The following is a 12,617-nucleotide window of genomic DNA, read 5'->3' as shown; positions in this document are numbered from 1 at the left end:
CCCCTTCTCTTCTTCTTCCCCACACTCATGTTTGCCTATCACATCCCTCTGGTTCCCCTCTTCCTTCCCTTTATTCCATGGTCCACAGCTTTTTCCTGTTAGATTCCTTCCTCTTCTTCAGCCCTTTCACTTGTCACTTCCCAGCTTTCACGTCATCCACCTTCCCACTGAACTGGTCTCACCTACTACCTGCCAACTTGTAATTCCACCCCCCCTCCCCACATACCTTCTTATTCTGGCTTTTGTACCTTTCCATTCCAGTCCTGATGAGGGCTCTCAGCACGAACTGTCCCTCCATAGATAAGACCATAAGATATAGGAGCAGAATTAGGCCATTTGGCTCATCAAGTCTGCTCCGCCATTTCATCATGGCTGATCCATTTTTCCTCTCAACCCCGATCTCCTGCCTTCTCCTCGTATCCCTTTATGCCCTGACCAATCAAGAATCTATCAACCTCATGGCTGTCGTGATTGGACTGTCCTGTGCTGGTTTTGCAAAAAGCAAACTTAACCTAGTCATACTTCATTGATCCCGGGGAAAATTAATTTTCATTACAGTTGCACCATAAATAATAAATAGTAATAAAACCATAAATAGTTAAATAGTAATATATAAATGTAAATTATGCAAGGAAATAAATCCAGGACCAGCCTATTGGCTCAGGGTGTCTGACCCTCCAAGGGAGGAGCTGTAAAGTTTGATGGCCACCTACTGATTTCCACACATTTTGTGTGAGCTGCTCAAGATTGTCAACATCTGCAGATTCTCCTGTGTCTTGGTAACAACTTTACCTACGTGCTACCACTTTTCAGAGTACAAAATTAATTTTAATAGTTTGTTCTTATGTGAGCTGATTTTATCAATTGGTCAAGGCAACATAAATAGTGGAAGCTCAGAATTTTACATATTTGAACTAGACTAAGCTAATGAATGAATGAAAATGCTTTCTAAAAATATGCAAGTATCAGACAGATCTTTTAAACAGGATGACTTGTTTCCATTTCATTTTGTTGGGTATAAGGTGGTGAATGAGGTAAAATTAGAAAACTGCAGATACTTCACAGATGGGGATAAGTAGATTGCGATATTAACACTGAAAATGGTGGAAATTTCATCCACAGGAAGAGAAAGATTGCTAACATTTCAGGTCAAATACCCTTCATCAAAACTGTGAAGGATACAAGCTTGTTAAGCTAAAAGGTTTGGTGAGGGAGAGGGGGTGTGTCTGGCCATGCCCCTTCTCCCCATCCACCATAGGCTGTAAATCTATTCAAAGAGTGAATGACAGCAATGAGAGGGTGAGAATATAGACTCAAGAATACCGGAATTGTGAAGTACAAAGCAGGTAAACAGGTAGACATGGCCTGCAGGTACAATGGGCATGTCCTCCACTCCCAGAGGGAAAAACAGACCTTAAAAAAGGAATAGGGGTAAACACACAAACTAAGCCAATACTGTATCAGAGATGGTTGATGAATACCATTAGTAATCAAGCCACCTGACCTTAAAAAACTGAAGCTGTACTGCAGATTTAACTGAACTAAACAAGTAAACAAAACAATTGTCATGTTTTTAAAAAACAGAAAAAAAATACCAAAACATATTTCTTGGAAAATTTCTTGGAAAACATTGATTGAAATGTTTCACTCAAAGTAAGATAAATACTAAATGTACTATACAAGTCTGCCCCCTAAAGGTTGAATGCAAAAGTGATTTCCCAAGTCCCAACCATTAGCAAAATAAGTTTGATATTTAATTTCCCTCATTTTATTATTTTCATATGAAAATGGTTTGACCCAAATTGCTCATCATCTTATTCAGCAATTATGTTTACACAAAATAACAGGTTTTCTCTGTATTGGATAAATGTTTAGAAAGCAAATTATTTTGGAGAGGATGGGTGGCACATAACAGCATAATGTACCATGCAATTGAGCGAATAATAGTTGATCTTGTATTTGATTCTGATCTCATTTGTACCAAACTGGACAGTGGGTATTATTCAGAAATATCTGCTGGTGGTCGCCACATCTCTTATTGTGCTGGCATGTTTCCCACAATTTCTTCTTCTTTGTAATTTTTTTTTATTGAAGTTCATCATCAAACATTTCCATAGGGTGTATTTCAGATACTGTACATATATATCATATAATCATATTTGTCAAAAATCTCCAAATAATATTTATCTGAGGTATACACTTATAGAAAGGAGAGGAAAGAAAGGACAACTGAAAGAAGAAAACTATGTACAAAGTAGAGAGTGATTTTTTTTAAAACGACATATTCATTGACTTGTGAGAATAAAATCAGGCCTATGAGGTGTTATGTAGTTAAACCATTTTCCCAGTATTGTTTCAACTAATGATTAACTGATGCTTTCATCTTCTCCATTTTGTAAATGTACATTGTAATTTCCATCCATACATTTAAAGTTTGGCTCTCCTGTGATAACCATTTCCTGGTAAGGGTCTTTTTACCAGGCACCAGCAGTATATTCATTAAATATTTATCTCTTTTCAACTATTCTTGAGGTATATACCCAAAATATATGGTCTTACTTTCTAAGGGTATTTCACATTTAAAGATGTCTTGTAGGGCATTATGTATCCCACTCCAACAGTTTTTGATAACAGGGCATTCTCAGAAAATATGATAATGGTTTGCATTTTGATTTCCACAATTTCTCCAGCAAACAGGGAGGTTACTATCATAATGGGATTTCTGAGAGGGTGTAATAAAATGCCTTATCAAGTTTTTCCACCCGAACTCCCTGCATTTCTGTGAACTGGTAGACTTCCATTGATACCTCCATATTATTTAAAAAATGCAAACACAAGGAAATCTGCAGATGCTGGAATTTCAAGCAACACACACAAAAGTTGCTGAGGGAACGCAGCAGGCCAGGCAGCATCTCTAGGAAGAGGTACAGTCAGGTCGAGACCCTTCGAAGTTCCCCCAGCAACTTTTATGTGTGCTCCTCCATATTATTGTCCAGTCTTCCTCAGGTATTATTATCCCTCCTTCCTTCTCCCATGTTGTTTTAATGTATGAAGTCGAATGTGTTTTAAGATTTGACAAGCCCTTATACACGCTTGAAATGATTCTACTACTGTTGTCTGAATTATATGCTTTTCTAAATAGCTTTATCAGACATGTACTTGCCTTGGTTACATTTTTAACCATCCTATTAACATACTGTCGCATCTGTAAATACCGGTAAGAGTCTTGTTTTTCTAATAAGTGTTTCCCTTTGAGCATTTCAAAACTGAACAGTGTCCCTTCTTTCATTATATTGCAAATAGCTGTTATTCCTTTAGCTGTCCAGTCCTTAAATCTAGCATCCAGTTTATTCGGCGTAAAATCCGAGTCATGTGTACACCATTTAAGAATTGCAATGTCTCTCTCCAGTTTATATTCTTTTATAATAGTTTTCCATATTTTAAGAGTCCATTTCACCCACGAGTTACAAATAGTATTTATGTAACTTTGTAGGTTGTTATCAGCCAAAATTGCCTGTATGGGGATGGAAAGTATCCTCTCCTAAATGTTTTTCCATTGAGCGTCACATGATGGATTGCACCAGCATATCACTGCTTTCAACTGTGCCGCAAAATAACAATCTCTAAGAGAAGGTAGGTCCCATCCTCCTTTTCCTTGGCTAATTGCAAAGTTTTGAGACAAACCCTGGGCCTTTTACCTTGCCATCTATATCCTGATAGCATCTTGTTCCATTCATTGAATTGATTTTGGTTAATCTCTATTGGTAGGGTCTGAAGATATAGTAGTCTGGGCAGTATATTCATCTTAATAAATTCAGTCCTTGAACTGAGACCAAGAAAAGGAATTAGGTTCCATCTTGTTATATCTTCCTTAATTTTTTTATCTATAGGCTGATAATTGCATTCTGATAATTTTGTCAAATCTTTTGGCATAATGATGCCCAAATATTTGACGGACTCTGTTTGCCATGCCCAAGGATATCTACTTTCAATTTCTCTTGGTGGGCTATGGTTATATGAAAGTAGTTGGGTTTTATCTATGTTGATCTTGTATCCTGATAATTGGCCATATTGTTCAAAGAATCAATTTAGGTAAAGAGTTTGTTGGTTGCCCTAGATAGATCAAATGTCATCCGCGTAACAGGCCAATTTATGCTCTGTCCCTTTAATAGTAATTCCCCTGATATCTTCATTTTGTCTGATGTATTGAGTTAATGGTTCCAGATATAACGTGAAGAGTAGTGGTGACCATGCACAACCCTGTCTCGTGTCCCTTTCTAGGGTAAAACTATTAGATAAATATCCATTGATTTTGATCCTAGCAGTAGGATTGTCATATAGTGCCTGTATAGTTTTAATAATTGTGTCATGTAGACCAAATCTATGTAAAACTGTGTAAAGAAAATTCCAATTAACTGGATCAAATGCCTTTTCAGCGTCCACGCTTATCACTATTGCTTCGATTTCATTTTTTTTATGTGATCCATAATGTGAAGTGTCCTATATATATTGTCTTGTGTTTGGCGTTGGATGTATTCCCACAATTTTTCAAGTCACTAGGAAACTGAGGAACAGCCTGGTAAGCATATTGTACCTTTAAATTATTGTTTAAAGCCCTGTTAATATGGTTTTGTGCAGAACTGATAGCAAACTATAGCACAGACATTAATGGTGAAACACCATAACCTTGAGAAACTGAGAAACAGGATGCACTTCACTCGGCCTGAAACATCAACTGCACCTCTTCCTACAGATGCTGCTTGGCCTGCTGCGTTCACCAGCAACTTTGATGTGTGTTGCACTTCACTTCTGATTCCTTAGCTTCACAACCTCTCAGAGCCACAAAAGATGCAGCTGTAGAAAAAGCACAGGGGAGCAAGTGCAACAGTGGTCAGGATCAATTACAATCCAGTCTTATGTGAGTTTATTGAGAATTACAGTAATGAATTTCCCTCTTATTTAATTTAATTTTCAACCAAATGTCAATGATGACATTGGCAAGAAAGAACTAGAAGCCAGTTCCCCTTTAACCTCCTGTCTGACTGATCTGGCCCACATCCTCCCACTTTCTCTAAATGCAAGAGGTAACCATGGGCACCAGTGTATGCTCCAGCTACCTTTTCATTAGCTACTTGAACAGTCCATATTCCAAGCCTTCCCCGGTAACGCTTCCCAATATTTTCTCTGCTACATTGACAACTGCATCAGCGTTGCTTCATGCACCCATGCTGAGCTCATCAATTTCACTAATTTTACCAATTTCCAACCTACCCTTAAATTCATTTGGTCCATTGCTAACAATTTCTTGCCTTTCTTCAGCTCTGTCTGGATCTCTGTGGACAAACTGTCTACTGATATTTTTTTTATAAACCTACGGATTCCCTGGCCATCTTGACTATTCTGTACCTCTTCCCACCCTGTCTCCTGTAAAAATGCTACTTTCTCAGTTCCTTCATCTCTGCTGCATCTGTTCCCAGGATGAGTCTTTCCTTTCCAGGATATCAGAAATATCTCCCTTCTTTAAAGAACAGGATTTCACTTTCTCTACCACTAATGCTGCCCTCACTCACATCTCCTCAGTTTCCAGTATAACTATGCTCATCGTGTCTTCCCATCGCCTTAACAGGGAGAGAGTTCCTCTTGTTGTCACCTACCAACTCATGAGCCTCCGTATCTAACACATCATTCTCCACAACCTTCGCTATCTTCAACAAGATCCTACCACCAAACACATCTTTACCTCCTCCCCCCAACATTCTCCTCTTTTTGCAGAGATCACTCCCCCCATGATTCCCTGGTCCATTTGTCCCTTCCCACTAATCTCCCTCCTGGCACTGATTCCTGCAAATTGCCGAAGTGCTACACCTGCCATTCACCTCCTCCCTCATCTTCATTCAGGGCCCCAAACAGTCCTTCCAAATGAGGCAACACTTCACCTGCAAATCTGTTGGGGCCATCTACTGCATCCAATACTCCCAATGTGGGCTCCTCTACATTAGTGAAACCCAACTTAAACCGGGGAACTGTTTGGTCAAACACCTCCATTCCATTCGCAAAAAGCGAAATTTCCTGGTGGCCAATTATTTTAATTTCTATCCCTTTTCCTGTTCCAACACATCAGTCCATGACCCCCTCGTCTGCCACGAAGAGGTCACTCTCAGGATGGAAGAGCAACACCCTATATTCTGTCTAAGTAGACTCCAACCTGATGGCATGAACTTCGATTTTTCCTTCTGGTAATTTTTTTCCCCTCTCCTTTCCCTCTTCTTCTATTTCCCACTGTGTTCTCTTACCTCTTCTCACCCACACATCGCTTTCCCCTGGTTCCCTTCCTCCATCCCTTTCTCCCATGGTCAACATTGGTCTCCTATCTGATTCCATCTTTTCCACTCCTTTACCTTTTCCACCTATCACCTCTCAGTTTCTTAGTTCATCCTCCCTCCCCCACCCAATTGGATTCACCTATCTCCTTCTAGCTGGTCCTCCTTCCCCTCCACCCACCTTTCTAATCTGGCATCTCCCCCCACCCCCCCACACTTTCTTTTGAGTTCTGATTAAGGGTCTTGGCCATAAGACCATAAGATAAAGGAGCAGAAGTAAGCCATTCAGCCCATTGAGTCTGCTCCGCCATTCAATCATGGACTGATCCAATTATCTAGTCATCTCCCCACTCCCCTGCCTTCTCCCCATACTCTATGATGCCCTGGCTAATGAAGAACCTATCTATCTTGGCTTTAAATGCACCCAATGATTTGGCCTCCACAGCCACTTGTGACAACAAATTCCATGGATTTACCACCCTCTGACAGAAGTAATTTCTCCGCATCTCAGTTCTAAAGGGATGTCCTTCAATCCTGAAGTCATGCCCTCTTGTCCTAGACTCCTCTACCATGGGAAATAACTTTGCCATATCTAATCTGTCCAGTCCTTTTTACATTCGGAATGTTTCTATGAGATCCCCCCCCCCCCCATTCTCCTGAACTCCAGGGAACACAGCCCAAGAGCTGCCAGACGTTCCTCATACGGTAACCCTTTCATTCCTGGAATCATTCTCGTGAATCTTCTCTGAAATCTCTCCAACACCAATATATCCTTTCTAAAATAAGGAGCCCAAAACTGCACACAATACTGCAAGTGTGGTCTCACGAGTGCCTTATAGAGCCTCAGCATCACATCCCTGAAATGTCAACTGATTAATCACTTCCATAGATGTTGCCTAACCTGCTGAGTTCCTCCATCATTTTCTGTGTGTTGCTCTCTTGAAGCATTATTTATATTCAGCAAGTAAACCTGATGAAAACTTGCCTAGTTTATTACCAATCAAATGAAAATGTCTTTGTTGTTAAGGTGTCACAGAAAACCAGGGACAGTTATATCCAAAGAGAGTTTCCCGGCAACCATTATTTTGTTTCTATGTTTATGTTTGTGTCATTTTTCACCAGGACATTGGCTACAGAAAATGGACATATGGTGGAAAATGAAGTATTAGATGTATGCTCCCCGGCCCAGCGTTTACAACATCACAGTAGGTCATCCTGTGCTTCAGGGTTAAACCAAGTGCGCTTGCTTCACCAATATTTTCATGTAATTCTGTCATTTTCACAAAATGGTGATAGATTATTCCAAGGAATTTTATTTATTGGAACTCAGAACCATCAGAAGCAGATTGCATAGGAAGTGTCATGTCATGTTGAAAGTCAAGCACAATAAGAACAAAAGTCTAAATTTACAACAGAAAGTTCTGACTGTCACTTAACTCCAACAGGTCAAGAAAAAAAGGGAACTGATGTTAGTTCTAGCAACACACACAAAATGCTGGAGGAACTCAGCAGGCCAGGCAGCATCCATGGAAACAAAATACAGTGGACATTTGGGCCGAGACTCTTCCGATACAGAGAGCAGCAGGGATCACAGAGGGGGGAGCAGTGAGAGAGGGTTTCACAGAACTCCCGTCGAAGGGTTTAGGCCCGAAACAGTGATTGTTCTTTTTTTTTCCCATAGTCGTTGCCTGGCCTGCTGAGTTCCTCCAGCATTTTGTGTGTGTTGCTTAGATTTACAGCATCTGCAGATTTTCTCTTGTTGGTTCTTGCAATTTGTTCTAGATTCTCTTTTTGTAGCATGACAGACAGAATGATCCGGTGTTACAAAAGCTGATCATTGATATACGACTAAAATCCAATGTCTCCTAGCCAGCTATTCCGAAATACCAACCGTTGGGTATTTGCTTCACCAGGTAATGTTTGCTGTGTTCTCTTTCACTCACCTGGGCCCCTGTTCCCATTTTCCCTCTAACACAATGGGGACCTGGTTCCCCGACTCCCTTCCAACTCACGGAAGCCTCAGTTCCTATATTCCCATTTAGCTTAATAGTTCAGTGGAAAATTTAGTCTAACATATACATAAAAAAGTTTTAAATTTATTTGGCTGGTATTCTGGACTATTTCACTTATTGCTATTAATACCTCAAAATTGATGAAAACTTTTATAATTAAATAATATATTTTAAATTTCAAGTAGTGAGAAAACGTGTTATATTTACCAATCACACTTGGTGACAACTTGTCTAGTTTGTTACCGAACAAATGCAGTTTCGTTAACTGTTTCAGATTCTTCAGAACTTCTGGAAGTGCTTCAAATGAGTTATTGCCCAGGTTGAGATATGTCAGCTAGAAAACAGATATAAAAGTTTCTCATGTACTTTGGAACATAATTACCATATGTTGGTATTATGAATAGAGACATCAAACAACCTGCTTGCAACATCCTACCTTCAGCAAACATCCAGGCTATAATTACAACCAGTTGGTGGTAGCATCATTTACATGCTGATATTCTACACACAGCAACAAATTTCAAAAAGGTCAGAAAAAACACTTCAAAGATGTACTCCATCCTTCTGAATGATAGGAATCCCAGACCCTTCAGAATTGAAATAGAAAAGGAACATCTGGAAAGGAACTCCTGCTTACTTGTAAGGAATATACAGCACTACTTCTCAAACTATCACTCAAAGCCCTTGTCAGGCAGTGCCTGTGCTACTTAGGCCTTATCAGCAATCCCATAACTCAGGTCTGGATGGAAAGCAAACCATCCTTAACCCTGCAAAACTGCTTAAAACAAAGGCCAAACTTATTTTTAAACTGATGACAACCCAAGATCACACAAGGCAGCATCAAATAATACATGTTTAGATATGCTAAAGAAAAAGCGCGAACAAAGGAAATATTTAAAGCCCATCATAATACAGAAAACATTTAGTTATACAAGGAGTATCATATCTTGTTAAAGAGCTATTACAAATCAAAATAAAGGTAATAGCAAATGTATTGGATAATTACTTTCCATTACTATTTTGTAGAGCAAACAAACAGTAAAGTACTGAGAAATGAGAGCTCACCTACTAGAATTTGTAAAATCACAGAAGGGACAAAAAAGGAAAACCATACAGCCTGTTCTGAGTGTATCAGTTTAAGAGTTGCCCAACTCAATCCCATCTTCTGGCATTGTCTGCAACTTTACAGATTATGGTTCTTCAAGTTTACACCCCTCAATATATATTAAGTGTAACAAGGTTTTCTGTCTCTACCAGCCTTTCATATAGTGAGTCCAACCTCTGATCACCTTCCAGGTGAAAATGTACCTCCATCTCCCCACAATTCCTTCTCTAGTTATCTTAAACCTGTGCCCCTGGTTTTTGACAACCATCTCCTCCCCACTAACAACAACTCTTTTCTATATCTAGACATAGCTTGAGTTTATCTGTCTCAACTGCCTCTTCCTTGAACTTCTTTGTTCAAATAAAACAATCCTTGTGCTTCCAATCCTTGAAAGTTAACATTTTTCGGCCCTGGCAATACCCTTTACACCCTGTTAAGGAGAATCACAACTTTTCTACAATGTGGCAAGTAGATTTGTATATATTGCAAAGGCACGGATATAACTGGTATTGTACACTGTCATAACCTTTCTGGCCTTCCATTCTATGCCATAGCTAATATGGATGTCTTTTCAATGTATTTTAACCACCATATTTCAACGTGGACCCCTTTGCTTCTCCAGGCCTGTACTTTACTGTAGATTTCTTTGCCTAGAAGATGTACCTTCCTACAAGCACTATCTCACAATTTTCATGATCAGTGCCGTTAACGCTTTGCACTGACCAGGTAATGTACGTCACTCACAGTCCTCCTCATTGTCAACCACTTATCTTCAAACGTGTTTATTCTGTTCCTTTCTTCTTCTTCTTCTACTATTTCCGGCAGTTTAGATGCATCTAGGCATATTACTGCCCTCCGCAGGATGTATAATTAATTATAGAACTTCTAGAAGTTCTAGAACTGCAGAATATCACTTGTTACTTACATGAATTTTGTGAGTACAGTGAGACAGTGAGTACAGGGGACGAATGGACAAGGGAGTTGCGTAGGGAGCGATCCCTGCGGAATGCAGAGGGCGGGGGGAGGGAAAGATGTGCTTAGTGGTGGGATCCCGTTGGAGGTGGCATTCGTCCCCCCCATCCCTCCCCACTAATCTCCCTCCTGGCACTTATCCATGTAAGCGGAACAAGTGCTACACATGCCCTTACACTTCCTCCCTTACCACCATTCAGGGCCCCAAACAGTCCTTCCAGGTGAGACAACACTTCACTTATGAGTCGGCTGGGGTGATATACTGCGTCCGGTGCTCCCGATGTGGCCTTTTATATATTGGCGAGACCCGAAACAGACTGGGAGACCACTTTGCTGGATACCTACGCTCTGTCCGCCAGAGAAAGCAGGATCTCCCAGTGGCCACACATTTTAATTCCACATCCCATTCCCATTCTGACATGTCTATCCACGGCCTCCTCTACTGTAAAGATGAAGCCACACTCAGGTTGGAGGAACAACACCTTATATTCCGTCTGGGTAGCCTCCAACCTGATGGCATGAACATCGATTTCTCTAACTTCCGCTAATGCCCCACCTCCCCCTCGTACCCCATCCGTTACTTATTTTTATACACACATTCTTTCTCTCACTCTCCTTTTTCTCCCTCTGTCCCTCTGAATATACCCCTTGCCCATCCTCTGGGTTCCCCCCCCCCATCTTTCTTCCCGGACCTCCTGTCCCATGATCCTCTTGTATCCCTTTTGCCTATCACCTGTCCAGCTCTTGGCTCCATCCCTCCCCCTCCTGTCTTCTCCTATCATTTTGGATCTCCCCCTCCCCCTCCCACTTTCAAATCCCTTACTCACTCTTCCTTCAGTTAGTCCTGATGAAGGGTCTCGGCCTGAAACGTCGACTGTACCTCTTCTTAGAGATGCTGCCTGGCCTGCTGCGTTCACCAGCAACTTTGATGTGTGTTGCTTTAATTTCCAGCATCTGCAGAATTCCTGTTGTCTGGAATCCTTTACCTTTTTGGTTCTCTAATGCTGCTGCCACTTTCAAAGGATTAAGGGTTCTAAATCCTCCTTCCCCTTCTTTCTGACCTGTAATTTTATACAGAACTATAAATTTCTCCATGTCACCTATTTTCCTCAATTTATTGTCCCCCTTTACATCGGGTCTTTCACTTGATGCACCCCTTTTTGGTTACCCTTACTTCTGGAGTTTTCCACAGTCTCCCACCCTCCTCCTTCAATCTCAACCCCCCATTCCTCCCCAGTTTTGCAGCCATAGGCTACAAACTAACTCTTCCCAAACTACTAGGCTGAATAAAGGGGAAAAATCACGTGCAATGTTTAATTAAACGCGGCTAACGTTCAGAGGAATGGGCAGGGTTTCCGTCTGGCGCTGTACGGGGCTCAGGTACGAGGTGGGCTGGCGGGTGGAGTTCATGTCAAAGAGAGCATGATTTAGGTCCGAAGAACAAACAGGTTCCGGTTCTGGTTCTGGCTCTGGCTCCGGCTCCGTTTCGGGTACGACCCCAACTCCTTCCCTTTACCTTGTGAAGTGTCTGGAATTCCTCCGGGAGCTCGGTGAGGAGGTTATTTCTCAGTTGCAATCGTTTCAATTCTTGCAACCTTCCCACCGCCTTTGGAGCCCGTTTCAACTTCTTGCCGCTTAGATCTAGATTCCTCGCGTTCCCTCGAACCGCTCGTAGTACCAGGATATCGGCCATTTCTAAACCCCGCGTTCTGTCTCCAAGGAGACAGACGTTGTGGGAAGAGAACTCCCCTGGGTGGGGACACTCCTCACACCCTCTGGCGGATGGCGGACCAAACCTCCCATTCGATCTCTCCACCACAACCTCCCCGTGTGCGCTTGGCTCTTATTCCTTGCCTTTTATTCCTTGCCTTGCGAGTAATATGTTTGGAAGAATAATGCAAAAAGAATGATCACGCTGGTTATTATTTTCAATTGAAAGGGTCATCGGAAAAACTATCAATTATCTAATCCTAAAATCAATGGGCGTTAAAAAAAAGTGGTTAAAACGAGCAATGGCGATGTGTAAAATCAATTTGTTTTCTGGAAGCTGCGCAAAATATATTCATAGTCATAGTCACAGTCATACTTTATTGATCCCGGGGGAAATGTGAAGAGTTTAAAAGCTTATGAAACAAAAACTGGAAATACAGCAGGTCAGGCAACATCTATGGAGAAAGAAAGTTAACCTGCTGGTGTTTGACCTAAAAT

The 12,617-nt window shown here is 41.1% G+C and overlaps 1 protein-coding gene across 2 annotated transcripts in view; it reads right to left on the bottom strand.

Annotated features, from left to right (window-relative positions):
- The window catches only part of lrrc69 (leucine rich repeat containing 69), a 46,837-nt gene extending 34,718 nt beyond the window's left edge, over nucleotides 1-12,119 (bottom strand). For both annotated transcript variants that reach the window (XM_072256850.1, XM_072256859.1), the window contains exons 1-2: nucleotides 11,926-12,119; nucleotides 8,540-8,666 (exon numbers count right to left, since the gene is read on the bottom strand). In XM_072256850.1, coding sequence (XP_072112951.1) covers nucleotides 8,540-8,666; nucleotides 11,926-12,102 — 304 coding nt within the window. In that variant the 5' untranslated portion in view covers nucleotides 12,103-12,119. The remainder of the gene's footprint in view (nucleotides 1-8,539; nucleotides 8,667-11,925) is intronic.
- Between the last annotated feature and the right edge of the window lie 498 nt (nucleotides 12,120-12,617).

This window comes from Mobula birostris, chromosome 1, assembly GCF_030028105.1.
Source record: "Mobula birostris isolate sMobBir1 chromosome 1, sMobBir1.hap1, whole genome shotgun sequence".
Classification (NCBI taxonomy): domain Eukaryota; kingdom Metazoa; phylum Chordata; class Chondrichthyes; order Myliobatiformes; family Myliobatidae; genus Mobula; species Mobula birostris.
This window is presented reverse-complemented; position numbering and strand designations above follow the sequence as displayed.